This window comes from Bubalus kerabau, chromosome 7, assembly GCF_029407905.1.
Source record: "Bubalus kerabau isolate K-KA32 ecotype Philippines breed swamp buffalo chromosome 7, PCC_UOA_SB_1v2, whole genome shotgun sequence".
Taxonomy (NCBI): domain Eukaryota; kingdom Metazoa; phylum Chordata; class Mammalia; order Artiodactyla; family Bovidae; genus Bubalus; species Bubalus kerabau.
The window spans coordinates 115224582-115252060 of record NC_073630.1 but is presented as its reverse complement, the minus strand read 5'-3'; the positions used below and the strand labels follow the sequence as shown (position 1 = coordinate 115252060).

At 44.7% G+C, this 27479-nt stretch overlaps 1 protein-coding gene across 3 annotated transcripts in view; it reads right to left on the bottom strand.

Moving 5' to 3' along the window:
- Positions 1–5984: 5984 nt before the first annotated feature.
- Positions 5985–27479, bottom strand: part of CD38 (CD38 molecule) — a 53857-nt gene continuing 32362 nt past the window's right edge. Inside the window, exons 2-8 of one of the 3 annotated variants that reach the window (XM_055589154.1) lie at positions 27104–27230; positions 24453–24585; positions 16304–16389; positions 13816–13895; positions 11666–11752; positions 10902–10988; positions 5985–7437 (exon numbers count right to left, since the gene is read on the bottom strand). In XM_055589154.1, coding sequence (XP_055445129.1) covers positions 7407–7437; positions 10902–10988; positions 11666–11752; positions 13816–13895; positions 16304–16389; positions 24453–24585; positions 27104–27230 — 631 coding nt within the window. In that variant the 3' untranslated portion in view covers positions 5985–7406. Of the gene's footprint in view, positions 7438–10901; positions 10989–11665; positions 11753–13815; positions 13896–16303; positions 16390–17287; positions 19403–24452; positions 24586–27103; positions 27231–27479 lie in introns of those variants that run through there. The other 2 variants (XM_055589155.1, XM_055589156.1) reach the window with 2 other exon arrangements.

Below are 27479 nucleotides of genomic sequence, written 5' to 3'. Positions count from 1 at the left end.
CTCTTGTAGCTGACTGGTAGATAATGGGGGCTTAATAAAGCTTGCTGAATGAATTAATTTATCATTTGGTGTGTGACTCAGTGGTAAAGAACCTGCCTGCCAATGCAGGAGACACAATTTTGGTCTCTGGGTCAGAAAGATTTTCCAAGAGTGGAAGCCAGCTTTTAGTGAAAGGTCTTAGGAGGATTTCTGGCCAGTCCTTTCAGGTGGGCAAGTAGTACCCACCTAGCATGATTCAAAGCCACCTAAGATGAGTGTGGCTGACCCAGCTGGTTGTCAAGAGAGCCATTCCCTACCCTCTCCTCCACTGTCCATGAGGTCTCTGGGTCTCAGCTTCCAAACCAAGTAGGCTTGTCAAGCAATTTACTCTGAATAAAAACAGGTTCCAACAGTATTTTTTTAATTAAAAAAACTAAACTTGATGGTACTCTATGTGTCAAGCACTGTTTTTTTAAAAAAAAAAATGTATTTTATTTATTCTTCAGCATATCAACATGAATCAGCCATAGGTATATGTGGTATATGTTCCTAGCCTCCCTCTTGAATCTCCCTCCCACCTCCCAGCCCAAGCACTGTTTACATATACACACACTTAGGCCATGCAGCTTACAGGCTCTTAGCTTCCTGACAGGGGATTGGACCCAGGCCATGGCAGTGAAAGTGCCAAGTCCTAACCACTGGACCACCACCTCAAGAGCTAGTCTGAGAACTGTGCATCTGTTCTCTCGCTTAAAGCTCAAACAACCCAAAGAGTTGGGCACCACTATCACCCCATTTTACAGGTAGAAAAACTGAGCTCTGTTCTAAGCATTTTATACACCTCAGGATCCAGACGTCAGATGGACCTGGGTGACCGTGAACGTGAGGCTAGCGTGGGAGGCAAGGGCCATGCTCCATGTGTTTCACCATGCACCACACACTTCAGTTATTTCTAGTCCCAGAAGCAACAGTGGCCACATCTGACAGTGACAAAGTGGCAGCTGAGTGTCCTTGGGGCAAGGATGACTCCTCGACCTGACCTGTCTATGGAGTCATTTGCAATGTTGCCCTTTTGAAAAATATTATTTATTTATTTGGCTGTGGCAGGTCTTGGTTTGGCACGTGGGATTGTTTTTGTTGCAGTGCACGGATTCTCTACTTGGGCTCAAGGTCTTAGTAGCTGTGGCGTGTGGGCTTAGTTGCTCCGTGGCATTTGGGATCTTAGTTCCTAGACCAGGGATTGAATCCACATCTCCTACATTGCAAGGTGGATTTTTGACCACTTGACCACCGGGGAAGTCCTGGAAGGTTGCTCTTGACTAAGTGGCTTCCAAACTGTTCTCCTACCCTCCTGGAAAACCTGCCAGCCTCTGAGCTTCCCTAGAAAATGTATTTCTGGCCAGAGCTGTATTCAGTTGTTGCAGCTAAGGTCAGCGTTGATACACAGGACTAGGTTTGATGAACCTTCTTTGGTTTCTCTTCTCTGCAGGTCTGCAGTGGTTCAAGATTCCAAACATTGTTTCACAGTTATGTTCCTTATTAATAGTCACACATTTCACTATCTCATCACATCGACTCCTGGGAGGTCTCAAGTGAGGTTTCTTAACAGGACAAAGGTGTGTCATCCATGATTCTCCAAACTTCCAAGCTGAGATTCTTGCTGGAAAGCAAACAGCACTATTCGTTCTTTGATGTCTCTGATGGCATAGAGGAATGGTAAGGGCTTATCAGGTCTTCAACAGACTATGTGGACCCCTCTGAGCATCTATTCCCACCTCCCCCATCCCCAAGACATCCACAATGAACGTCCATCCTCTCTCTGGCTGCCCGACTCACTTAACCTTGGGATGGGGTTGGCGAGGCCATGCTGTCTTTGGAAGAGCATCTCCAGCTTGTTTGATTCTTCCTCCAACCCCATAGACAATTGTGGCAAGTTTTTCCCCAGCTTTATTGAGGTATGATTGACGAATAAATATTGATATATATTTAAGGTGTGCAATGTGACGTTTTGGTATACATACACATTGCTCAATGATGATCACAATTAAGCTAATCAACACATTCATCATCTCACATAGTTACCTCTGTGTGTGTGTGTGTGTGGTGAGAAAATTTGATATTTATTTTGTTGTTGTTGTTCAGACTCTCAGTCATGTCTGACTCTTTGCGACCCTGTGGACTGCAGCACACCAGGCTTCCCTGTTCTTCACCATCTCCTGGAGCTTGCCCAAACTCATGTCCATTGAGTTGGTGATGCCATCCAACCATCTCATCCTCTGCCATCCCCTTCTCCTCCCACCTTCAATCTCTCCCATCATCAGCGTCTTTTCCAATGAGTCGGCTCTTCGCATCAGGTGGCCAAAATATTGGAGTTTCAGCTTCCCTAGTCACTACGTCTCCAGAACGTTCTCATCTTATAACCAGAAGTTTACAACACCCTTTGACCAGCACTGCCCTGTTCCCCACCCCTCCAGCTCTGATAGCCACCTTTCCACTTGCTGTTGCTGTGAGTTTGACTTTCTTAGATTCCACACATAAGTGGGGGCAAGCAGTTTTTCCAGACACAATTGTTTTTAAAAGAATAACTCCACAGAGTCCTTTATTATTCATGATTTGTATAATTCATTGATATGTGTTGTAAATATATTCCAAATTGGAGAGTCGCAGACGTCAATGGACTTTCTCACTGGGTCACTTGTCTCTTAATCCCACTGTTTTCACTACCTTGTGCTGTTTGCACTTTGCTTAAATGATTTTTTAAAAAAGCATGATGAGCCAATTTGAATTAAGTTAAAGGATAAATGCTGTGTTAGGGATCAATGTGCTTTGTGAGTGTGATCTGAGGGCCAGCTAACCACTGCCTCTTGGGGTAGCACCCAGAAACTGAGCCCCTGATGGATTGATATAAAAAACATATATTCAAATGATGGCTAGCACTGTTTACAATAGCCAATACAAAGAAGCAACCTAAATGTCCATCAGCAGAGACATGGATGAAAACGATGTGGTATGTCTATACAAGGGAATATCACTCAGTCATTAAAAAGAATTTGAAGTAATGCCATTTGCAGCAACATGGATGGACCTAGAAATTTGTCATACTGTGTGAAGTAAGTCAGATGAGAAAGAGTGTATCATATGTTATTGGGGACAGGTAGGGGGAGGGATAGTTAGGGAGTTTGGGGTTGACCTGTTGTTTATTCACTCAGTCATGTCCGACTCTTTTTGGACCCCATGGACAGTGGCCTGCCCAGATCCTCTGTCCATGGGATTTTCCAGACAAGAACACTGGAGTGGGTTGCCATTCCCTTCTCCGGGGAATCTTCCTGTCCCATGGACTGAATCCATGACTCCTGCATTGCAGACAGATCCTTTACCACTGAGCCTCTTGGGAAGACTACCTCTATATTTAAAATGGATAACCAACAAAGTCTTCCTGTGTATAGCACAGGGAACTCTGCTTGATGTATGTCCAGCCTGGGTGGGAAGGCAGTGTGGGGAAAAGGGATACACGTATATGCATGGCTGAGTCCCTTCACGGTTCACCTGAAACTCACAACGTTGTTAATCGGCTATGCTCCAATAGGAAATAAAAAGTTTAAAAAATGATGGTTAATGTAGCAAAAAGAAATTAGTTGCTTCATTATTTAAAAACTGTGGGAAAATGTTAGGCTAACATTGCATTTATAAAATGCTGTCTTTTTCTAATACCTTTCTATTTTTTGATTAATTTTTATTGGTGTACAGTTGCTATACATGTTGTATTCATTTCTGTTGTAGAGCAAAGTGAATCAGCCATACATATACACATATTCCCTCTTTTTTAATATCTTATTTTTATTTATGGGAAGCTGCTATATAACGCAGGGAACCCAGCCTGGTGCTCTGTGGCAAGCTAGGGGGATGGGATGGGAGTGGGGGTTGGGAGGCAGGCTCAGGAGGGAAGAGACATAGTTATGACCAATTCAAGCTATCCTACGGCAGAAATCAACACAACATCATACAGCAATTATCCTCCAATTAAATAAACAAATACAAATGCCTTTTAAAGTTATGCTGTAGGTTTATTCTAACATTTTGCTTCATACAATTTTAATTTGCCATACAAAACTTGTATCCTTATACATAACCACTTGCCCTTTAAAAAGCCACGAAAACACAGAGTTGTTCTGCACCATGTGAATTCTACCTGAGATGCCCAAGTCTCAGTCTTGGGAGTGGTCCTCAGGAGAAACTGCATGCCAGGAAGTCAGTCAGCACAGCTCCTAAGGCATCTCTTCCAGCAGGGAGTGTGCAGGCTTGGGTGAGTTTGTTTCCAACGAGAGTTAAAAGGCACAGAAAGTTGTCGAGCCGAAGGAATGTATTTTGCCAAAATATTTGATATATACTTGGCTTTCTCTGCCAAGTATATAAGAGACACAGATGTGGTGCGAAACAGGTCAACACAAATGGGACTAAGAAAGACCTACTAAATGCAGCATCCCTATGGACTGAGAAAAGCGTGTGTACACATATATACATATACAGGCACATGTGCATACATGTATCCTTTCAACTATCAGAACTGTATGCCTCAAATGTTATCAGGTCATAAACCATTACAGAAGGAAAACAGTGATCCTTGAGAAGCTGGAAAAGGGAAATGAGGTTACAGTTCATTCCCAGAGCCTTTGGGTGAATATGGTGGTGTGTAAAATTTGGGATAGTAACAGGATTTTTCTAGAGCACACAGGAATGAAGTGAGGAGACAAAGCATAGCAGGTTTACGAGTAAAATATGAGGTTTGCTGAGCAATCAGTAATTTGGTAGAGATGTCACTTATAAAAAGAGGGATATAGAGGATCTACTTACAGAAAAAGTCCTTAGGGCTAGAGACACATGATTTAGTACCTGAGTCATATCTGACTCTTTCGACCCTGTGGATTGTAGCCCTCCAGGCTTCTCTGTCCATGGGATTTTCCAGGGAAGAATACAGGAGTGCATTGCCATTTCCTCCTCCAGGGGATCGTCCCAAGCCAGGGATCAAACCAGCGTCTCCTGCATTGCACGTGGATTCTTTGCCAGCTGAGCCACCAGGGAAGGCCCATGATGCATGGTCAATGGCAAAGATGCAAAATCAGAATTACAGAGAGAGCGGAGTCACCGATGAAACATCATGGTAACAGAGACTCAAAGGTGGTGTAAGGAGCAGATAGCACCTCAGCCCCCAGCCACCTCCAGGGTCCTCAGGGCACTCCGCAGCAGGTGTGACAACCTGGGGACCAGCCTCCTCTTTGGTCTCCACCAGCTTTGACCTTAAGCACTCAAATGAGTCTTCTTGAGGGGAAGATTCTCACAAATTGATTTTTACGCTATCCATTTCATCACTGAAAGGAGATGTTAAGGACAAAATTTTCCTGACACAGGGAGCCACTTCATGGGGTATCCTGGTAAACAAGGAAGGTACATTAAAGGATCCGGAACTCAGCAAGCTAGCCCAACAATAAGGCAGAGTCTTGAGAAGAAAAACAGCTGGGTTACCCAGTGGATTAGCAGGGACCTATTTCTGAAGACATTCTGCAGGTAGGCAGGAGGCAAGATTGAACCTTAACCAGAACTGGTCCCTTGCATCTATTTTCATGTCCAGCCAAGACCACATCCCACGAGAAGGTGGAGAATGGGCTGGTGAAGAATCCCTGCTCTGATGGCATTGGCTATAGCTATGAGGACTCCCGACGGGAACTAGATTGTCAATCGAAGGGCAGGCAGAGGGGAGGCTACTATGTTCTGGTGATTTCTTACATATGACTCACTGTGTCAGACTGTCGTTTTCTGTCATCTTCTTTAGTTTTCACCACACTTTGATGAGGGTACATTTATAATCCTTATTTAAGTGACAAAGAAGCTGAAGTTCAGAGAGATCAGGTATTTCATTCTAAAGCACAGAGTGATGCCAAAATATGGACCCAGAAACGTCTGACTCCAAAATGTATGCTGTTTTCAACAAACCTACTGGGCTCCCAGAAGGGTTTCCAAGTGAGTTTATTCATTCTCCACTCAATGCATCTTATGTTTTGACAAGAACAACAAAGAACTAGAAAATATCCAGATGTTTAAAACTTAAGTAACATGTTTTGAAATAACAATTAAATCAGAAAATATTTTTAAATTATGAGGAAAAGAGACATATCAAAAATTTTAAGAGCAGCAGGCAGCTAAAGCAGCACTCAGAAGAAAAATTATAGTATTAAAATGCACAGCGTTTGAGTACTGCAAACTCAGTGATCTCAACTTCCATCTTAAGAAGCTGAATAAGGAAAAGCAAAGAAATTAGAATCTCTCTATCTCTAATAATACAGAGAAAAGTAAAACCTAAATAAGTAGAATGAGAAAATCAACAAAGTTAAATGTTGGTTCTTTAAGAGTAGTAAAAATGATCATTCCCAAGCAAGACTAATCAAGTAAAATTCCAGTTAAAAACAAACTGTCAGCATCAAGAACAAATAAATACATTTTAACCGACTCCTGCATAAGACACGGAGATGAGGAGAAGCAAGAGAGAGGATGAAAAATTGTACCTGTTTTGAAGCCATCCAGAAAAATCATGTTTCAGATTCTATTGTATTCAATTTAATCCCATGTACATTCATTAGAAAAGAACATAAGGACTATCAATCTAGTATTATCTGCCTAGAAAGGGCAAGCACATGAATTTTTGAAATCAAGTTGAGTTCAAATTCATTCTCTACCTTGACCTAAATGTATGACTTTTAGGAAATTATATAAACTTTCTGAACTTATTCTTCTCATTTAACAAATGGAGGATAGTAATATCAACCTCACAGGGCTGTTGGAAGGATTAGAGATAAAACACCAAGCACAGGAGTAACTTACACCCTACAGAATGTAACATGACCCATAACCACGGCATCTGTAGTTTATCTGTAGGAAAGATACAAAAATATATCCTGGAAAAACGTCATTCATTTTGATATGTGAGCTTTGCTGAAAAGTCTGGGCATTTATTTTTCCTGACCGGCCAACAGGTTTGGAGAGGTCATTCTTCAACAGAGAGGATGTTACCAACATATTAGCAATATAAAAGAATTGTATGAAAAATAAAATAAAAAACTATATAAAATTTCTACTCTAACTTTATACAATAATTGGTGTGCTGTGAGTCATGGGGTCGCAAAGAGTCGGACATGACTGAGCGACTGAACTGAACTGAATTTTTCTTGAATATTAGATCAAGATAAAAACTGTGTCAATAGCATAAGTTATTTTAAGATCCTGGAGGAAAAGGTTTCCATCTCTGGTGTTAATTTTATGACGCAAGATTCCCCCCAAAGTCCCAACTTTCCACCAGCATGTCTCCTGAATCGTGTGTGTTGATCTGCACTGCCAGGGCTCAACCATGCTGACTGACTCATCTGCAAGATGAATCCTCAGAATCTTCGAGAAAGAAACTGGTCACGGCTATGAAAAAGAAAAAAGGTCAAGAGGCAGTATGATACACCCCTTGGTCAACTCGCCAATGAAAGAAGGCCATTCATTAACAGCAAAAGTATGCACGGACCACTTAGCACCCACACAAGTTCCTTCTGCGGCAGTGACAATGCCGAGAAAGGTTAAGTCCCAGAGTGAATGACTGAAACTACGGCCCAATGTAGCTTCATTTCATGTGCAAAGCCGTAGAAATAGATAACTGATGTTTGATGATAATATGTGGAGACAGGAACAAATGTCTGGCTCACACATGTCATAGATAGCTGCTGTGAACCTCAGCTGATGGTCAAGAAACAGCAGAAGCAGCAACCAAGGAGAGACCCCATATTTTCCATTGAGGATTGGTTTTCTCTTCTTCAAAAACTTCTTGAGGAAGTGTTGGGTCAAAGCATCAGGCAGCAAGAGGTCAAAGACTCTAGAAGAGGGCTGGTTGCCATCAGCAAGGGGACCCCGATTTTTTGCACAGAATACCTCCTATAGTATCAGCAGGTGAATGACTCTCGTTTTCATAAAAATCAAATCACAAAGCAACGGAGTTCAATGGGAGTGGCTGGCACATAGTGGAGGGGGTTGTCTAGTGGGGGTAAAGTGGCTCCTTAAATTGCAGTCAAATATGATTTTGTTAAATGTGAGTCAAGAAAGAGAGAGAGCCTTAGAGGTAGCTAGCAGCATCCCCGGGCTTCTAGGATGGACCATCTCAGGCTCATCTCTAGCCCTCTGTCGTGACCAGCTGGGCACATTGGCTCTAAGTAGAGTCATCCATCCTCATCAACACTGTGATCTGGGATCCCCCACGTGAATACGTGTGTGTGTGTGTGTGTGTGCACATTCAGTCGTGTCTGACTCTTTGAGACCCCGTGTCTTATAGACTGCCAGACTCCTCTGTCTATTCTTGTCTGGAATATTCCAGGCAAGAATACTGGAGTGGGTTGCCATTTCCTACTCCAGGGGATCTTCCTGACCCAGCAGTTGGACCCTCATCTCTTATGTCTCTTGCACTGGTAGGTGGGTTCTTTATCACTAGCACCACCCAGAAAACCCACATGCATACATTCTAGGTGGGAAAAGTATCCTCAGCCTCAAGGAAATAATGCTATGGAAGGAGTCTACAGTCAACATCTATATTCATGACATTCACTTTGAGCTCCCCTAGAGACAAGCAATGGCACCCCACTCCAGTACTCTTGCCTGGAAAATCCCATGGACGGAGGAGCTTGGTAGGCTGCAGTCCATGGGGTTGCTAAGAGTCTGACGTGACTGAGCAACTTCACTTTCACTTTTCACTTTCACACGTTGGAGAAAGAAATGGCAACCTACTCCAGTATTCTTGCTTGGAGAATCCCAGGGACAGAGGAGCCTGGTGGGCTGCCGTCTATGGGGTCGCACAGAGTCGGACACGACTGAAGCGACTTAGCAGCAGCAGCAGCAGAGACAAGCAAGTTTCTTGCAAAGTCATCAAATTGTTAGATACAACAGTTTGATACAATAGGAAACTGTTAGATACAACAGGGGACCCTGAGGGTCTGGTTATGCTGAATATATCATGACCTCATGGTTGGAGCAAACCAGCAGTGATTTCAAATATGGTCCCCAAGTTTAAGGTCGCATGAACTGATGCTTGAGTGACAGATGCTGGCCTCCTATGCAGGCCAGTCCACAAGTCCAGGTGGGAAGGTATACTTAATTATTTTTGCAAGGTGAAGGATGAGTGAGCTTACCCAGAACCTACAGTTTGGGCCCTTCATGAAAAAAAAAAAAAAAAAAGGTGAATGGTTAATGCAAGAAAAGAGATTAAAAGTGTTTTGTGAATGACTCACTTACATTCCCTAATCTTGTCTTGGGTTTTCATATTCCATTCTCTCAATGCAAAAGATCTTTGAGTAACTCAGACTGGTCAGATGTCTGCCATGTCTCTTCTATGGTTGTTCCTTTGTTCTGTTTTCCCACCTAACCACTATAGAAAGCTTGTGTTATTTTCTGGCAGTTTCCAGAGAGAAGCCAGCTGACTGATGGGGAATTCAGGTCATTGGAGAGACAAAGGCTTCAGCGAATGTTCCTTGAATCTGTCCCCCTTGTCTTTCTGACATGGTTTGTGGGAAAGGGTGGTGACAGGGAAGTGATGGGAAGCATTTTAGCTTCGACATTCTTTGAGAAAATGTTTCTCTCTGCATCTATTCTATGGGAACTGTCTGTCCTGTATCTATCTGTCATATACAGGAAAATTTCCAAAGATGCTTTGGCATAGATCTCTGCCTGGAGTTAAATATTGACCACCCATCTTAAAAATAGTGAGGGGTCTCAGTTATGATAACAGAGTCGCAGGTGATTTTAAAAAACATACACTTGGGGCTTCCCTGGTGGTACAGTGGATAAGAATCCACTTGCCAATGCAGGGGACATGGGTTCGATCCCAGGTCTGGGAAGATCCCACATGCTGTGGAGCAAATAAGTCCTCATGCTGTCAACTGCTGAACCCTGCACACCCTAGAGCCTGGGAGCCACAGCAAGAGAAGATACTGCAGTGTGAAGCCTGCACACCACAGCTCAAGACAAGCCCACACGGCAACGAAGACCAGCACGGTCAAAAATAAACAAATAACTAAAATTTTTGAAAACCAGGAAAAAAAATAAAAATATATGTCTATCTGTAATTTAAACTTTTCTCCAATGAATATGTATTACGGGTAAACAGTTTTAAGATTCTACATTTTTTAAATTAGAAAACCATAAAGCTTGATCTTTATGATTGGAGATTATGGCTGCAGCTGCTGCTCTACCCTCTACCCTCTAAATCAGGGGTCAGGGAGGCCAAGCTAGGAAGCCTTAGAAATCACCCAGTCCATTCCAGTGTTATAGATGATGGATTGAAGCCTGGAAAGGGCGGTGGGCTTTAAGGAAAATAAATGTGGAGGCTTGAAGTCAGGCCTCCTGTCTGTTGTGAGTGTCTGCTTAAAGCCCCCCTGAGCAGATCTGAGTGTTGGTGTCTAGAGGAGCTAGGCACCCAGGGGGCTGACCTGGGTGTGAGCTGAGCTGTTTGTGTCTGTGTGTAAGCCACAAAGTGTTAGGCATCTACAACTGAGCCCCAACCAAAGAAACCTCACCTGCAAGATATGGCAAGTCACAAGGCTTTTATAAATCCTTTGCTTTTGGCACAATGTGCTTCTACACCCCTGAAAGGAGCTCTGGATCACGCCTCTCACATGGGAAAGCAGGAAACATGCCCTCAAACCTGGGTCACCTTTAGAAGCAAATCACTGCTAGAGCTGCGTGGGGAAGGACGAGGACCAGGGCAGGGGAACATCAGAAGGCCACTGGCTGGAAATGGCTTCTCGGCTAAGCTGGGAGAGGGGCAGAGTTCACTGAAGGTCACCAGGCAGACCGCCGTCAAGGCCCAAGGGAAGAGCGTCTGCACGTGGCGGAAAAGCATCAGTTACCTGAGATTATCCGTGCATGTAAATTTGACATTTCTTCCATCTAAGATGGACTTCAGTTTCTTTATAGAGGAGCCAGAGCATGAGTCCCTGGAGGAAAAAAAAAAAAAAAGAAAGTGTTAAAATAACAAGAGCTCACAAGCATTTCCTTGGAGTCGCTTGGTTTCTTCCAGGAGGTGGGCCCTGGGCAAGGCCCTCGGATGAAGACATGAAGTGGAGGGAGCTTCAGAGAGCTCACAGGTCTGCAGCAGAGTCAAAGGTGTGAACTAGGTAGAGACCTACCACGGAGATACAATTAAGAGACTGTTGAGTGAGTGAAAGTCGCTCAGTCGTGTCCGACTCTTTGCCACCCCATGGACTTAGTCCATGGAATTCTCCAGGCCAGAATACTGGAGTGGGTAGCCTTTCCCTTCTCTAGGGGATCTTCCCAACCCAGGGATCAAACCCAACGTTCGCAGGGTCTCCCACATTGCAGGCAGATTCTTTACCAGCTGAGCCACCAGGGAAGCCCAAGAATACTGGAATGGGTAGCCTATCCCTTCTCCAGCGGAACTTCCCAACCCGGGAATTGAACCTGGGCCTCCTACTGAGCAGATTCTTTACCAGCTGAGCTATGTTGGGATGGGGTAAAGGTAGAGTAAGGCCCCATTCATTTCCTGAGCCAGTCTTTTCTCAGCGCATTCATCCCCGTGACTGTGGATTCTTTCATGGGCTGATTCCTGAAATAAGCCTGAGAATATATAGGAGTACAGAGTAGTAACACATACCTGGGAGGTTTTCCAGTGTCATGTACCAGCCAAGCCTCTAGTTCAACCTCTGGCCTCAAGTTAGAGGCTTCCACTCGTCCAAATGTGCTAAGAGAGAAGAGACACAGAACATTGTTAACCCCAGACTGAATTGTTGGAACACTTACAGCCCCTGTGAAAAGTCATCGGGCACGTTGTCACTGGCTAGAACCTACCGTTTGGAAGTGACCCACGATTTGCATCAGCATCAGCCACCTTTACTTATTCAGGATCACCCCAAATAAGTAAGATTCTCAAAATAAGGGTCTTCATCTGTGCACTGATGCTGATTCTTTACACACTTGCTATTCCAAGAAGATACAATTCTCTTACACTCGCTTAGACCAAGGTAAGGAACTCATTAGAATCGCAGAATCTCTGCCCACCACCACCTGCTGAATCAGATCCAGCAGCCCAACAATTCTTAGGTGATCCCCACGCACAGTGTGTTTGAGAAGCGTGTCGTTGAAAGACCCCTATGTCCTGCTCTGACCCCAGCCCTAAGCTCTCCTCATTAGGCTCCACCACTCCTGTTACAAGTACTTGGGCCCCTAATATCAGATTACAAAATTCTGGACTGTTCACACTTGCACCCAAAAGCCCGAAAGTTTGGGGTCAGAAGACAAGAGGCCAAAGGCTCCCTGGTGGACTCAAACATTAACAGAGGACAAGAGGGGGCTTTTCTGGTGGTCCAGTGGTTAAGAATCCGCTTGCAGTGCAGGAGATGTGGGTTCAAACCTTGGTTGGGGAACTAAGATCCCGCATGCCATGCGGGCAACTGCAACTAAGACAGGACGTAGCCAAATAAATATTAAAAAAAAAAAAAAGAGGAAAGAAGGAAAGTTCATCTGGAGTGCCTGGCGGTGGCACTTTAGTCACTCAGTTATTCCAGCTCTTGTGATCCAATGGACTGTAGCCGACCAGGCTCCTCTGCCCATGGAGAGGAATACACTGGAGCGGGTTGCCATTTCCTTCTCCAGGGGATCTTCCCAACTCAGGGATCAAACTCACATCTCCTGCATTGGCAGGCAGATTCTTTACTGCTGAGCCACCTGGGAAGCCCCTGGGGCACATTAATATATGTTCCCTCATCTCAATCAGCCTTATCCAGGGAAAGGTTGGAGAAGCAAGACTGGAAAGGAAAGCAATGTGGAAGAACCTGTACGTGCAGAAGAGGGTCAGCGAAGGAAAGCAAGGGTGAGACCAGAGTCAGTGGTGTGGGCGAAAGGAGGTACTCAACCAGCACTTCCTCTGTCTGGCATGTGGCTCAGCATTTTTCATACACCCTCCCAGTCCATCTTCACATCACCAGCACCTCCTCAGGTACACAGAGACTAGGGGGGCCCTACTAAGGTCACCCAGGTAAGATGTCACGACCTCTGGAGTCCCTGCTTTTAACCATGACAATAAACTGCTGACACCACCTGCAAAGATGGAATGCAGGCCAAAGGCATGGCAGAGCTCCTGCTGCTCTCAGCAGCAGGTTCACTGGGGTCCATGCTGTCCAGGAAGGAGACACGAGTCCTGGGCAGATGTTTGTGGACAAGAAGACTTTAGACAGGCAGAAGGAAGGAGGGGACAGGTCATGTGGGGAAACAGGGTGAGCCAAAGGGAAATGGGCAGGACTGGGTGTTAGGAGAGAGAGAGAGCGGGCATGCTCAGCCAGTCGAGTCCAACCCTTTGTGGCCCCATGGACTGTAGCTCGCCCAGCTCCTCTGTCCATGGGATTCTCCAGGCAAGAATCCTGGAGTGGGTGGCCATTTCCTCTTCCAGGGGATCTTCCCAACCCAGGAATCGAACCCATGTCTCCTGTGTCTCCTGCAGTGGCAGGCAGGTTCTTCACCACTGAGCCACCTGGGAAGCTCTACAGGAGAGCGAGCAGGCCTCAAAAAGCTAAGAGGAAGCATTGGACCCCATGCGAGGACCTTTAGAGAATTTTAAACAACGGAGAAACTGGACAAAAGTGTTGACTTAGAAAGACAAAAATCTCACCATAGAACACAACATTTTACCTTTTGTAGCCCACATCTTCAGTCCTGAAGGTCGACATGAAAAGTATATTCTTCTAAAGGCGAAAGAGCCAGTAGGAGACTGTGTTAGCCCTAACCCACCAGAGGCAAAGAGACAAGTACCTCATGCTATCAAAGGCGTTCTCCAATGATCCATTGAGCACCACCCGGGCTGTTTTTCTTTTACAGGCACTTTCTGCAAACTTAAAAACAGAAACACCATTCCTCAGCTTGCAGACTTAACGCCTGTCCCCAGCAGGTCCATCCCCAACAGCTCTTAACATTAGCTGGTGAAAGAGCAGCTGCCCATAGGGTTCTACCTCAGACAGGTGAGGTCTAAGTAACATTTACCCCAAATTACTGGAGGGCATATGCTTCCCTCTGGACTTCTGGAAGCCATTGTTCCAATCTGTGTCTGGACAATGAAGTTCAGCTTCATCGCTGCTAAGTTGGCAGTTCAGAAGGCAGAAGTCCAGATGAGTAAGAACAGCATCATTGCCAGAGAAGGACGGTAACACTGCTTTCCTAACACCACGCACTGTAGACCCCATACCTCTTATTCAGTGGAAGCAGACCCTTCAGCAGTAAGAAAGGAAGAAAGACAACAGAAAATGCCAAGGAGAAAGAAACTGTGACAGACGGTGGCCCTGAAGGATGCATGGGCATACTGAGGAATGGAGAATGAATGAACGAGTGGATATTTTTGAACATGGGGTTTTAGTTCTTCATGCAACAAAGATTCAGCTGGAATCTTCGCTAGATGCTGGAGAAAATAAGATGAACAAAAGTATGTGATCTAGGGAGGGGAGAATGGATACATGTATATGCATGGCTGAGTCCCTTCACTGTTCACCTGAAACTGTGACAACATTGTTTGTTAATCGGCTATATGCTAGTACAAAATTAAAATACTATGCAATCTACTATTTCTTCCAGGAGGCCCACCCAGACCCCTGGGACTATCTCTGCATCCTCTTCTCACATTATCCAGCTCTAGGGCATTGTGATGATGAGTTTAACGTGGGTTTAGACCCTGGGACTAAGAGTTGTGAGCCTGGCCATCCCACCCACCTCCACGGCGCTGGAGCCTTGCAGCCAGGGCACTGTCCAGAGTGGGCGCCCAAGGAAAGTCCATGGACGGAGAACAGGGAAGGAGAGCAAGATGCCCAAACACCCTGTGATGGAGAGCAGCGAGGAACCAGCAAAGGTGCAACAGAGGAGGACCAGAACCAAGTGCTAGAGGATGAATAGGATTTCGCCTGGTAGGGATTGAGGCAGGTGCACACAGAAAGGCCAGGACAGGGCTGCCGTGGTGGTCCAGTGGTTAATAATCTGCCTACAAGTGTAGGGGACACAGGTTCTATCCCTGGTCTGGGAAGCTCCCACATGCTGTAGAGCAATGAAACCCATGCACCACAACTTCTGAAGCCCCTGAGGCCAGAGTCTGTGCTCCCCAACAAAAGAAGCCACACCAGTGAGAAGTCCTCACACTGCAACTAGAGAAAGCCTGGGTGCAGCAATGACGACCCAGAATGGCCAAAAATAAATCAATCAATAAAAGTATTTTAAAAATAAGCACAAAAGCAGCTTAGAGTGAGGCCAGAAATATATAGACAGAGAGGAAGATGGTATTTCCCAGCGTGAATTCTGGCTCGGGAGTCAGACACCTTGGAAAAAACATCCACGTTTGCCACTTGCTGCGTCTCTTTAGTGGAATGCTTATTTACCTGCACCTCCATTTTGTCATCTGTAAAATGGATATGATACTCGAGATGCCTGCTTCACAGAGTTCTTGCGAGGATGCATGATTTTCATCCACATAAAACCCTGAGGACTACACCTAGCACACAGTGAATGGTCTGCAAATGTATATTATTAAGACAGTTCCAGGAATCTAAAATGGGCCAATACCTGGATCAGAGGATTCAACCAAGCCAGAGGCGCCTGGCAGCCAAAGCTCCAAAAAAAGGCAGAAGCAGGGAATCTTCATCTACAGCCCGAGACCTTCCATGAACGACCACAGAGTACATGTGAAAATCTTTTGGCACGTGCTTACGAACATTTTTCTCAGGAAAGAACCCTAAACTTCTGTTTCTAAAAGGATTTGGGATGCTGCCTTCTCCAAGTGAATTAAAACCAACCACTGACTGGATGACCTCCTAAGCTCTCTGGTCTCCAAATTTTAGAATTTCCTGTGTGGTACTTACCCTTTTGTTTGTTTTTCTTCATAAAGTGGATTATTTTATTTTAATATCTTTAACTGGAGGATAACTGCTTTACAATGTTGGGTGGGTTTCACACAGCACAACATGCAGTACCAGTGAAGTCGCTCAGTCGTGTCCGACTCTGCGATCCCATGGACTGTAGCCCACCAGGCTCCTCCATCCATGGAATTGTCTAGGCAAGAGGACTGGAATGGGTTGCCATTTCCTTCTCCAGGGGATCTTCCCGACCCAGGGATTGAACCCAGGTCTCCCACATTGCAGGCAGACAGTTAACCGTCTGAGCTACCAGGGAAGCCCAAAAAACATGAACCAGCCACAAATATACATATATCCCCTCCCTCTAGAAACTCCTTCCCATTCTGTCCCCATCCCACCCCGGTTCTTACCCTTTCGGACAGCACTTCCCAGAATACAGAAAAATAGTTGGTTCTGCAGTCTTTCTTCCAGTCTGGACAAGACCAAATGTTCAAATCTAAAAGATATGGTTTGCAGAAAAGTACTTAAAGTGGGAGAGAAAAGGCGTAATTCATCTCTGCTCTTTGTGGGCTGTCGGATCCCAGTGGAGCCACTTTCTGCGGCATCACTGCCAAGACGGAGGGCGGAGAATGGACGCCTCTCGACCCAATTTAACTAAGGGCCCCCTGAATCCCTTCCAAGTCCTCAGCTTACCCTCCACACCCCAGACAGGAGCACAGTGACAAGCTTTGAGTCATCATTCTGGGAAACTGCAGCAAAACCTCATCTGACAGAGACAAGCTCCCAGTAGAATTTCCAGTTCCAGGAAGAATTTGAGATCATTTCCTCCCTCACCGCTTTCATCCCCACACCCTTAGGCTCAGATACCCTCAGAGTCTTCCTACACACACCACATCTAGACAGGCTCAGCTGTCAGCGAGGAACCACAGACATACTGCAGGAACACAGAGCTTCTGTCCTACTTCTACCAAGGATACCTGCTTTAACACAGACATTTATTTGTATTGCTTTTTATTGAGGTATAGCAGAGGATGAGCTGGTTAGCCAGCATGACCGACTCGATGGACATGAATTTGAGCAAACTCTGGGAGACAGTGCAAGACAGGGAAGCCTGGTATGCTGCAGTGTATTGGGTCGCAAAGAGTTGGACACGACTTAGCAACTGAACAGCTGCAACAACAAATAATTGACAAATAAAATTGTAAACTACCTAAAGGGTATTATATATATATATATATATATATATATATATATATATATATATATAAAGGGTATATATAATGATTTGATATGCATACATATTGTGGAAAGATTCTCCCCCATCCGGTTAATTAGTGCATCCATCACCTCACATTCTTTTTTTCTTTTTTGGATGAGAACTTTGAAGTCCTTATGGCAGAAGCTGAGTGCAGAATTGATGCTTTTGAACTGTGGTGTTGAAGAAGACTCTTGAGAGTTCCTTGGACTGCAAGGAGATCCAACCAGTCCATCCTAAAGGAGATCAGTCCTGGGTATTCACTGGAAGGACTGATGTTGAAGCTGAAACTCCAATACTTTGGCCACCTGATGCAAAGAGCTGACTCATTTGAAAAGACCCTGATGCTGGGAAAGATTGAGAGCAAGAGGAGAAGGGGACGGCAGAGGATGAGATGGTATCACAGACTCAATGGACATGGGTTTGGGTGGATTCTGGGAGTTGGTGATGGACAGGGAGGCCTGGTGTGCTGTGGTTCATGAGGTCACAAAGAGTTGGACACAACTGAGCGACTGAACTGAACTGATGGCTTCTGTGGTGGCTCAGCAGGTAAAGAATCTGCCTGCAATGCAGGAAACCCTGGTTCGATTCCTGGATTGAGAAGATCTCCTGGAGAAGGGCACAGCTACCCACTCCAGTATTCTGGCCTGGAGAATTTCACAGACTGTATAGTCCATGGGGTCACAAAGAGTTGGACATGACTGAGCAACTTTCACTTTCTTTGAAGTCCTACTGTCTCATCAAATTTCTATTATATAATACAGAGTTAACAATTACGGGTGCCATGTTACACATTAAATTCTCAGATCTTATCTGTCTAATACATGAAAAATTTTACCCTTCTTTCGCTATTTCCTCCACTTTCCAACCCCTGGAAACCACTTATGTAGTCTCTGTTTCTATGAATTCCTTTTTTTTTTTTTTAACGATTCCCCTTATAACTGATACCATGCTATATCTGTCTTTTCCTGTCTGGTTTATTTCACTTAGCACAATACCCGCCAGCTTCATCGTATTGTCAGAAATTATGGGACTTTCTTTTTTCAAAGGCTGAATAATATCCCATTTTGTGTGTGTATATCACATTTTCTTTACCCAACGCATTTGACTACACAAGCATTTATTGAGTATTATGTCCTGGAGACAGAGAGATGAATTAGATAAAAGTTCTGCCTTCAGAGGCCCCGGTGATCTGCTATAATCAAATAAATCAGAGAAAAGTCAATTTGGGTTGGGGGTGGTATGCAGCAGCAGGAGGGAAGGTGATGTTGAACTTGGTTTTGAAGGATGAATAAGAGTCTTCAGACAGATGAGCTAGAGAAAGGGGCTCCATGTGGAGAGAGCAGTGCACAGGTGTGGGGTTTAGAATGATCTTGGCAGAGCAGAAGGGATGGGGAGGGGCTGGACTGATGATCAGGTGTATGAAAGACAGAATTCAGACTTTATCTTAGAGGCAAAGAGAGCTGTTTGGGTTTTAGGTACGAGACAGAAGCAACCCCATTGGGATGGCCAGATGGAGGCTGACCTAAAGGGGTCAGGGGTGAGCAGTCTGTCCAGCAATAAAGGAGAGGATGTTACTGAGCTGGATTCAGGCAGTGGTAACAGACACAGGAAGGAAAGGATGAATGCCAGGTAAATGACTAGGTGGGGACTGATTGGGCATGGCAGTGGAGGGCAGAATGAGAGTGAAGCCACAGTCTGGCATGGTGTCACTGCAGCTTTGCACCAGCAAGCAGGCCCTGGGGGTGTGGAGAGACCCCAGAACCCTTTCTCGTGCCCCAGAAGTCAGGCACATAGCAGCCGCCTGTCTCCTCTGCAGGTATGTGCACAGCAGACCCTACAAAAACACCCATCTTTCTGCTCCCCTCTCATTATAGGTTGACTCGTGTACCCCCCAAAAGATGTGTTGAAGGGTGTTTGCAGATGTAATCAAGTCACAATGAGACTGCTACTTCAATTAAAATAATTAATTTTTTAAAATGAGACCACTAGGTTGGGTGGGTCCTAGTCCCATAAGGCTGAGGTCCTTATGAGAAGGGAGGTTTGGTTACAGAGGCAAACACAGGGAGAAGACGCTGTGGAGACGCACAGGAATAAGACAGCCAAGTGCAGATGGAGACAGAGGGTGGAGTGATGTATCCATGAGCAAGGTTTTCCAGCAAACACCAGAAGCTGGAAGAATCAGAGTCTCTCCCCCTGGAACCTTCAGACAGAGCACGGCCCAGCCGACACTTTGATCGAGGACTTCTAGCCTCTAGAGGTGTGAGAAAATAAATTTATATTGTTTGATGCCACATTCATTAGATCATAGAGAAAGCAAGGGAGTTCCAGAAAAACACCTACTTCTCCTTCCTTGACAAAGGCTAAAGCCTTTGACTGTGTGGACATGCCGAACTGTGGAAAATTCTCAAAAAGATGGGAATATCAGACCACCTTACCTGTCTCCTAAGAAACCTGTATGCAGGTCAAGAAGCAGCAGTTAGAACCGGACATGGAACAATGGACTGGTTCCAAATTGGGGAAGGAGTATGACAGGACTGTATATTTTCACCCTACTTATTTAATTTATATTCAGAGTACATCATAAGAAACTCTGCATGAATCAAGCTGGAATCGAGATTGTGTGTGTGTGTGTGTGTGTGTGTGTGTGTGTGTGCTCAGTCGCTCAGTTGTGTCAGACTCTTTGTGACTTGTGAAATGCAGCCTGCCAGGCCCCTCTGTCCATGGGATTTTCTCAGCAATAATACTGGAGTGGGTTTCCAAGCCCTCCTCCAGGGGATCTTCCTGACCCAAGGATCAAATTTGCATCTCCTACATTAGCAGGCAGGTTCTTTATCACTGAGGCACCTGCCAGGAGAAATATCAGCAACCTCAAACATGCAGATAATACCACTCTTAATGGCAGAAAGTGAAGAGGAACTAAAGAGCCTCTAGATGAGGGTGAAAGAGGAGAGTGAAAAAGCTGGTGTGAATCTCAACTTTCAAAAAACTAAGATCATGGCATCTGGTCCCATCACTTCATGGCAAATAGAAGGGGGAAAAGTGGAAACAGTGACAGACTTTATTTTCTTGGGCTCCTAAATCACTGCAGAGAGCAAATGCAAAGATAAAATTAATAGACTCTAGCTCCTTGGAAGGAAAACTATGACAAACCTAGACAGCATATTAAAAAGCAGAGACATTACTTTGCTGACAAAGGTCTATTTAGTCAAAGCTATGGTTTTTTTCCAGTAGTCATGTATGGATGTGAGAGTTGGGCTATAAAGAAGGCTGAATGCTGAAGAACTGATGCTTTTGAACTGTGGTGCTGGAGAAGACTCTTGAGAATCCCTTGGACTGAAGGGAGATCAAACCAGTCAATCCTAAAGAAAATCAGTCCTGAATATTCATTGGAAGGACTGGTGCTGAAGCTCAAATAATTTGGCCACCTGATGTGAAGAACTGACTCATTAGAAAAGACCCAGATGCTAGAAAGATTGGAGGCAGGAGGAGAAGGGAGCAGCAGAGGATGAGACGGTTGGATGGCATCACCGGACATGCTCAATGAACATGGATTTGAGCAAGCTCTGGGAGATAGTAGAGGACAGAGGAGCCTGGTGTGCTTCAGTCCATGGGGACACAAAGAGTTGGACATGACTTAGTGACTGAACAACAACAAAAATGTGGTTCCTCATTACGGCAGCCTCAGGAAAACAACGTAACTACAGATGTGGGCTTGACCGCCAATGACAGAAAATAAAGCTCTAGATCAGAAACCTTCCAGGGATGAGGAAGTAATCCTGAGGGTTTACATAATAATTAAATGCATTAAAAACAAAATAACATAAATGAGAACAAAACCTTTTCCACGTACAGATGTAAATAAATACTGTGGAGTCGAAAGATAAATTTAAATAATCTCCAATAGAGGCAGAAATGTTGATGATAATGAAGTGAACATACATTTTGTAAGGTCCTACAACTGTGCCCCTGTTCATAGGGTTTCATGAACATAAAGCTTTTTTATCTTCACAACCACATCCAGAGAGAAGTTTCTGAGCTGTCACCTACCTCCTGCCCACAAGGATATCTCCCCCTTGCCACCTGCTCATTAGATGAAAGTTTAAAGTCACAGGGAAAAAGAAAAGGAGAGAAATTTTACAATAAAGAGAAATCAAGTACCTAAAAAGCAGAATAAGAAGTTTTTTTTTAAAAAGGAATTAGAAGGTTACAATGGAAACTGCTGCTGCTGCTGCTGCTAAGTTGCTTCAGTCGTGTCCGACTCTTAGCGACCTCATGGACTGCAGCCTTTTCATAATAAAGCAAACCAACAAGGCAAAATTAATGCAGCAAAAAATAAGGAAAAAGCATTTAAGCCAGACTGTAGAACAATAAAACATAAATTTAGGAATGGAAAGACAGCAAACAAAATAAGGGGAAGAGGTTAAAATCAGTAAAAACTGAGGCCAAAGAAGAAGGAAGCTGACAAAACAAAATGACCTATATGGGATTTAATTGAAAAGAAAGCAGTAATAAAGAACTCTAAATGGTAAATAGATGAGAAGTGGATGTTTATATACCTTTATATACCTTTAACTTTAAGAAAGAATTGAAGTGGTAAATTGAAAAAAAAAAAAGCTAAAAACTTTCAAGGAAACACATTTAAAAGCTAAAAGGATTAAATGAATGACCATCAAAAGCTGGAGCAGGTGGGCTCTTTACCACTAGTGCTCCTGGGAAGCCCAACTTACAATAAAGGAAATTTTAAAAGGAAAGCAAGAAATATGGCAAAAACTGGAAGTTAGCCAAAAAGAAAAAAAAATGGAGACATATTTATAGGTCATATTTCTGGGTGGAAAGTCTAGATTAAAAATGAATTGAAAATTACAAAATAAAAACACTAGATGAAAATATAGAAGACTTCAATCTCGCCTGAGGAAAACCTCAGCAAAACAGGCAACCCAGTAGCCAGATGGGACAGGGTTGACAGACTTCCCTGCCTTTCTGTAGACAAAACACAGAATATAAACAGTATTAAAAGAAAAACAGAAGCTGAGAAAAATAGATATGTGACAGAAAACAGGCAGGATATCATGTGGTTAAGAATACAGATCCTTCAGCCAGTAATCCTGGGTCTGCTCCAGCTCTACCACTCAACTAGCTGACAACTCACTCTGCAGCCCTGGGCCTCAGACTTCTCATCTGTACAATGGGATCATCGCAGTAGTCCTGAAGGATTAAATAAGCAAATATTCATACAGCACGTAGAGCAATGACTGGGACTATTGTAAGTCCCAATAAATAGTAGCAATCACTGTTGACATATATCAAACTTCTTTAAGAAAGCAATAAATATCCCAATAAAAGGATTACTACATATGAGCTGTCAGTTAACAACAGGAATAGAAATGTCTACCCTTAAATACACAAATATGCTGAGCCTCAAAATCAAAGCTAGGCAAACAACAAGGTCCTGGACGGTAAAGCACAGGGGGCCACACTCAGTCTCCCGGGATCAATCAGAATGGAAACGAATGCACATGTGAGTTTAAATGAGTCACTTTGCTGTACAGCAGAAACCAGCAGAACACTGTAAATCAATGATACTTCAACTTCAAAGACTGGAGGAGCTTCCCTCGTGGCTCAGGTCAGTTCAGTTCAGTCGCTCAGTGGTGTCCGACTCCCTGTGACCCCATGGACTGCAGCACGCCAGGCCTCCCTGTCCATCACCAACTCCTGGAGTTTACTCAAACTCATGCCCATTGAGTTGGTGATGTCATCCAACCATCTCATCCTCTGTCTTCCCCTTCTCCTCTCGCCTTCAATCATTCCCAGATCAAGGTCTTTTCAAATGAGTCAGTTCTCCGCATCAGGTGGCCAAAGTATTGGAGTTTCAGCTTCAACATCAGTCCTTCCAATGAATATTCAGGACTGATTTCCTTTAGGATGGACTGGATGGATCACCTTGCAGTCCAAGGGACTCTCAAGAGTCCTCTCCAACACCACAGTTCAAAACCATCAATTCTTTGGTGCTCAGCTTTCTTAATAGTCCAACTCTCACATCCATACATGACTACTGGAAAAACCATAGCTTTGACTAGACAGACCTTTGTTGGCAAAATAATGTCTCTGCTTTTGAATATGCTGTCTAGGTTGGTCATAACTTTTCTTTCAAGGAGTAAGTGTCTTTTAATTTCATGGCTGCAGTCACCATCTGCAGTGATTTTGGAGCCCCAAAAAATAAAGTCTGACACTGTTTCCACTCTTTTCCCATCTATTTCCCTTGAAGTGATGGGACCAGGTGCCACGATGTTTTCTGAATGTTGAGCTTTAAGCTGACTTTTTCCCTGGTGGCTCAGTGGTGAAGAATCCACCTGCCAATGCAGGAGACACGGGTCGATGCCCGATCCAAGAAGATCCCACATGCCAGGGAGCAACTGAGCCCATGGACCCAAACCACAGAAGCCCATGCGCCCAGGAGCCTGTGACCGCAACAGCAGAAGGCATGGCAATGAGAGGCCCACACACGGCAACCAGAGAGTAGCCCCCGTGTGCCCCAACGAGAGAAAAAGCCCGCACAGCAACAAAGACCCAGCACGGCCAAAAATAAATACATAAATAAAAATCTTTTTTTTTTTTTTTTAAAAAAAAGAGTGCATCCTTTTTGTATTTGGAAGCAGTGGTAAGAATACAGCCCACATCTGGGCTGAAGAAGCCAGCACACTAGGTTTTTTTTGTTTTGTTTTTTTTGTGAGTAAAAAGCAATAAAATCATATTAAGAATAAAATATATAAAGTAAAAGAATAAAATGATATAAAGTAAAAATGGCCACATTATAAATAAAAAGAGAAGGAGAAAAAGAAGTCAAAGCACAGTCAGACTTTCTCGGCAGAAATACCTTCCCAAAAGGAAGTGTTTTTGGTCTTTCTAGGAAATAAAGGAACCTCTCACCTCTGGCAGAGCTGCACACAGCCTGAGACAGAGAAGCCCAGCATGTGGCCCCTGGGGGCTGTTCTGCAAATCAAGGACTTCTGCCTGGTTCTCTTGGAGGCTCCTCCTGCCAGAGAATTCTTTGGTCTTGAATGACGCCCTTAGAGAAAGCAGACCACCAACCATTCCAAAGCAGGCTATACCTTCCCTCAGGAAGGAGAGAATCAGGAAGCTTGGACAGTCCCAAATCCTGAAGTCATTTTTTTTTTTTTTCTAGAAAACATGAGCTGGCCTACAGAATGCTATCTTCCATCGGCCCGAGGAGCACTCACAGAGCACCAGGCTCCTGCGCCCTGCACTTCCCCAGGGCCACCCCACGCGGCCCCAGATCTCACCAGAAGAGCCTGGCTCTCCACACCAGCTGAGGTTGTCCGCAAGGTAACCCAGCAGCGTGTCCTCCAGGGTCATCAGGTGCCACTTTTTCGCGTATTGATGAGCCAGCTCCTTCGTTTTGCTCCAGAAGACGTGCTAGGAAAAAATAAACACAATCTATTATTGAGATCAACTTACTAAGTTGAATAAAAACACCAAATCTGCATCTTTTTTAAATTAAAGGAAACATAGGAAACATCACATAAATCACCTGTATAAGGACGGCGGGCATCATCAATTTCTGTGTGTGAGTGAGAGTGTGCATATGTATGCGTGTGTGCTTGTGCATGTGTGTGTGTTCTCTAGGTCACAATGTAAAGTGAAGTGGTTTTTCTGGACTGCAGGAAAAAAGCCTGAAAGCCACTAATGGGTATCTTATAATAGGACTTCCCTGCTGGTCCAATGGTTAAGAAACTGCCTGCCAACACCGGGGACACAGGTCTGATCCCCGATGTGGGAAGATCCCACACGTCGAGGGACAATGAAGCCCGTGAATCACGACTACTAAAGCCCGCACCTCCCAGACTCCCTGCTCTGCAACAAGAAAAGTCACTGCACTAGAGAAAAGCCTGAGCTCAGCAACAAAGACCCAAAATTAAATAAATAAAAATAAATTTAAAAGTTCAGCCAAAGTTAAATAAATAAAAAAGTTTTAAAAATCTTAGAATTTTTAAAGCTCCAAACACATCTGGGGAAGGCATTAAGAAGTTCCAAATTCCTAAAGTTCTTGGCAAAACAATTTTTTCTACATGCCATTTTCTGGGAGAAGTGCTCGTTGGTTCTTAAAGAGCTCTACAATCCCCGCTTTCCCCCTCAGATCTCTCCTAGCCCCTTACAAACAAAGGAAAAGGACACAGTGAACTCTGTCAGGGACGCTTGTAAAGTCCAGTGTCAGAACCTTCTTCTGTTCCATGGATCTGTTTGTTCTCAGTAGGAGGCAGTGGAGGGTGCACTTTGCAGCCAGGCCCTGGAGTCTCGCTGCCTTTATAAAACCCAGTATCACTGCTCACTAGGTCTCTGACCTCTGGCGACTAAAGAATCTCTAAGCCTCGCATTCCCCATCGGTAAAATGGTGTGTGTGCGCTTAGTCGCTTCAGTCATATCTGACTTTTTGTGACCCCATGGACTGTAGTGCACCAGCCTCCTCTGTCCATGGGATTCTCCAGGCAAGAACACTGGAGTGGGCAGCCATGCCTTAGGAGCTTCCTTGGTGGCTCAGATGGTAACACGTGCACCTGCGATGCAGGAGATCCGGGTTCAATCCCTGGGTCAAGGGAGATCCCTGGAGAAGGGAATGGCAACCCACTCCTGTATTCTTGCCTGAAGAATCCCATGGACAGAGGAGCCTGGAGGGCTACAGTCCATGGGGTCACAAAGAATTGGACATGACTGAGTGACCAACACTTGCCATGTCTTCCTCCAGGGGGTCTTCCCAACCCAGGGATCAGACCTTGGTCTCTTACGTCTCCTGCACTGAGACCCTGGTCTCTCACCTCTCCTGCATTGGCAGGTGGATTCTTGACCTCTTAGCCACCATCGATAATGATGGCAAGGAAGCTCTCAGACGCTGAGACGAAATGAGACAATACAGGCTAAGTGCTTGTCCCTGGCAGTGGTCCCATCACTAATTCAGCCAGCGTCTCCTGGGTGGTAATCTACGAGCAGCTCCTCTGTGAAAGGCCTTGTGCATGTTGTGCCAACCAGAGTGCCAGTGACCGCAGCTCTAACAATGGGAGGAGACGCTGTAATTTGTGGCTTTAAGGCTTCAGGGCTACATGAAGATGATTTGGGGCACACTGAATTTTCACCTTAAACGCCGATTGTAGAAAAGATGCACTCCATGGGTGTGGGGGGTTTACGATGGAGGGGACACATGTATACCTATGACTGATTCATATTGATTTATGGCACAAACCACCACAATACTGTAAAGTAATTATCCTAAAATTAAGATAAATAAAGTTTTTTAAAAGGAAACGATGCACTCCGTTAGAGACCTTTTCCAGTATAATTACTGTATTAAAATTCAGGCCTGTCTGGCTCTAAATCTTGAACCCTGTACATTTAAGCTGGGCACTCTCAAGACCATCAAACTCAGTCATCACTGGTCCCCCAACTCATGAAGTCTCGGTATTCTTTCTGGTTAAATGGAGATACTGGTGCCTAACCTGCCTATTTCACAGGTTCACAGTGAAAACCTAACAGGATAAGGCTCAGAGAGTCCTTTATAAGCAAAAAGGACACTCAGAAAATTCAAAAAGGCATTGATGTTACCATCATCACTATCACCAGAGGTTAGGGAGAGTTTTGAGTTTTATCAGGTGGATTACTTTTGTTTGGATTGGGTTGGGATGTACGCTAGGTTTGTTTTGCCTGATATTTGGCCAACTTTCCTTTCCTCTTTCTACATCCCCAATCCTCTCTCTCATCTCCTGTCCCCCGGGGTGTCCTGAATCCCAGTGACATCCTGGTCTCCCAAAGGCCCACAAGCTCCCTCCCCGCCAATCAAGCCTACATCCTAATGTCCAATTTTCCTCTTCCCTCACCCTGATCATGACCTCTTCCTTTTGGCTTTTATGCTCAGTTTTTAAATCCATAACTTGGCCCCAGTTACCTGGCCACAAGGCACAGTGGGAGGTGCCAGGTCCATCAGTGGTTTGTAGTCTTCCTTTGTCGCTTTGCAGGGATCCTTGGAAATGAAGGCACTCATGAATGCCTGCCTGATCGCTTGGCAGTTTCTGCTTTTGTGAGATAAAGACAGGAAGCAAAGTAAAAGATGAATAATTCGATTTCAAATATATGTTTAGAGCACAAAGCCTCCCAGGTGGTGCTAGCGGTAATCAATCTGCATGCGAATGCAAGAGATGCAGGAGACACGGGTTCCATCCCTGGGTAGGGAAGGTCCCCTGGAGGAGGGCATGGCAACCCACTCCAGTATTCTTGCCTGGAGAATCCCATGCACAGAGAAGCCTGGTGGGCTATACAGTCCA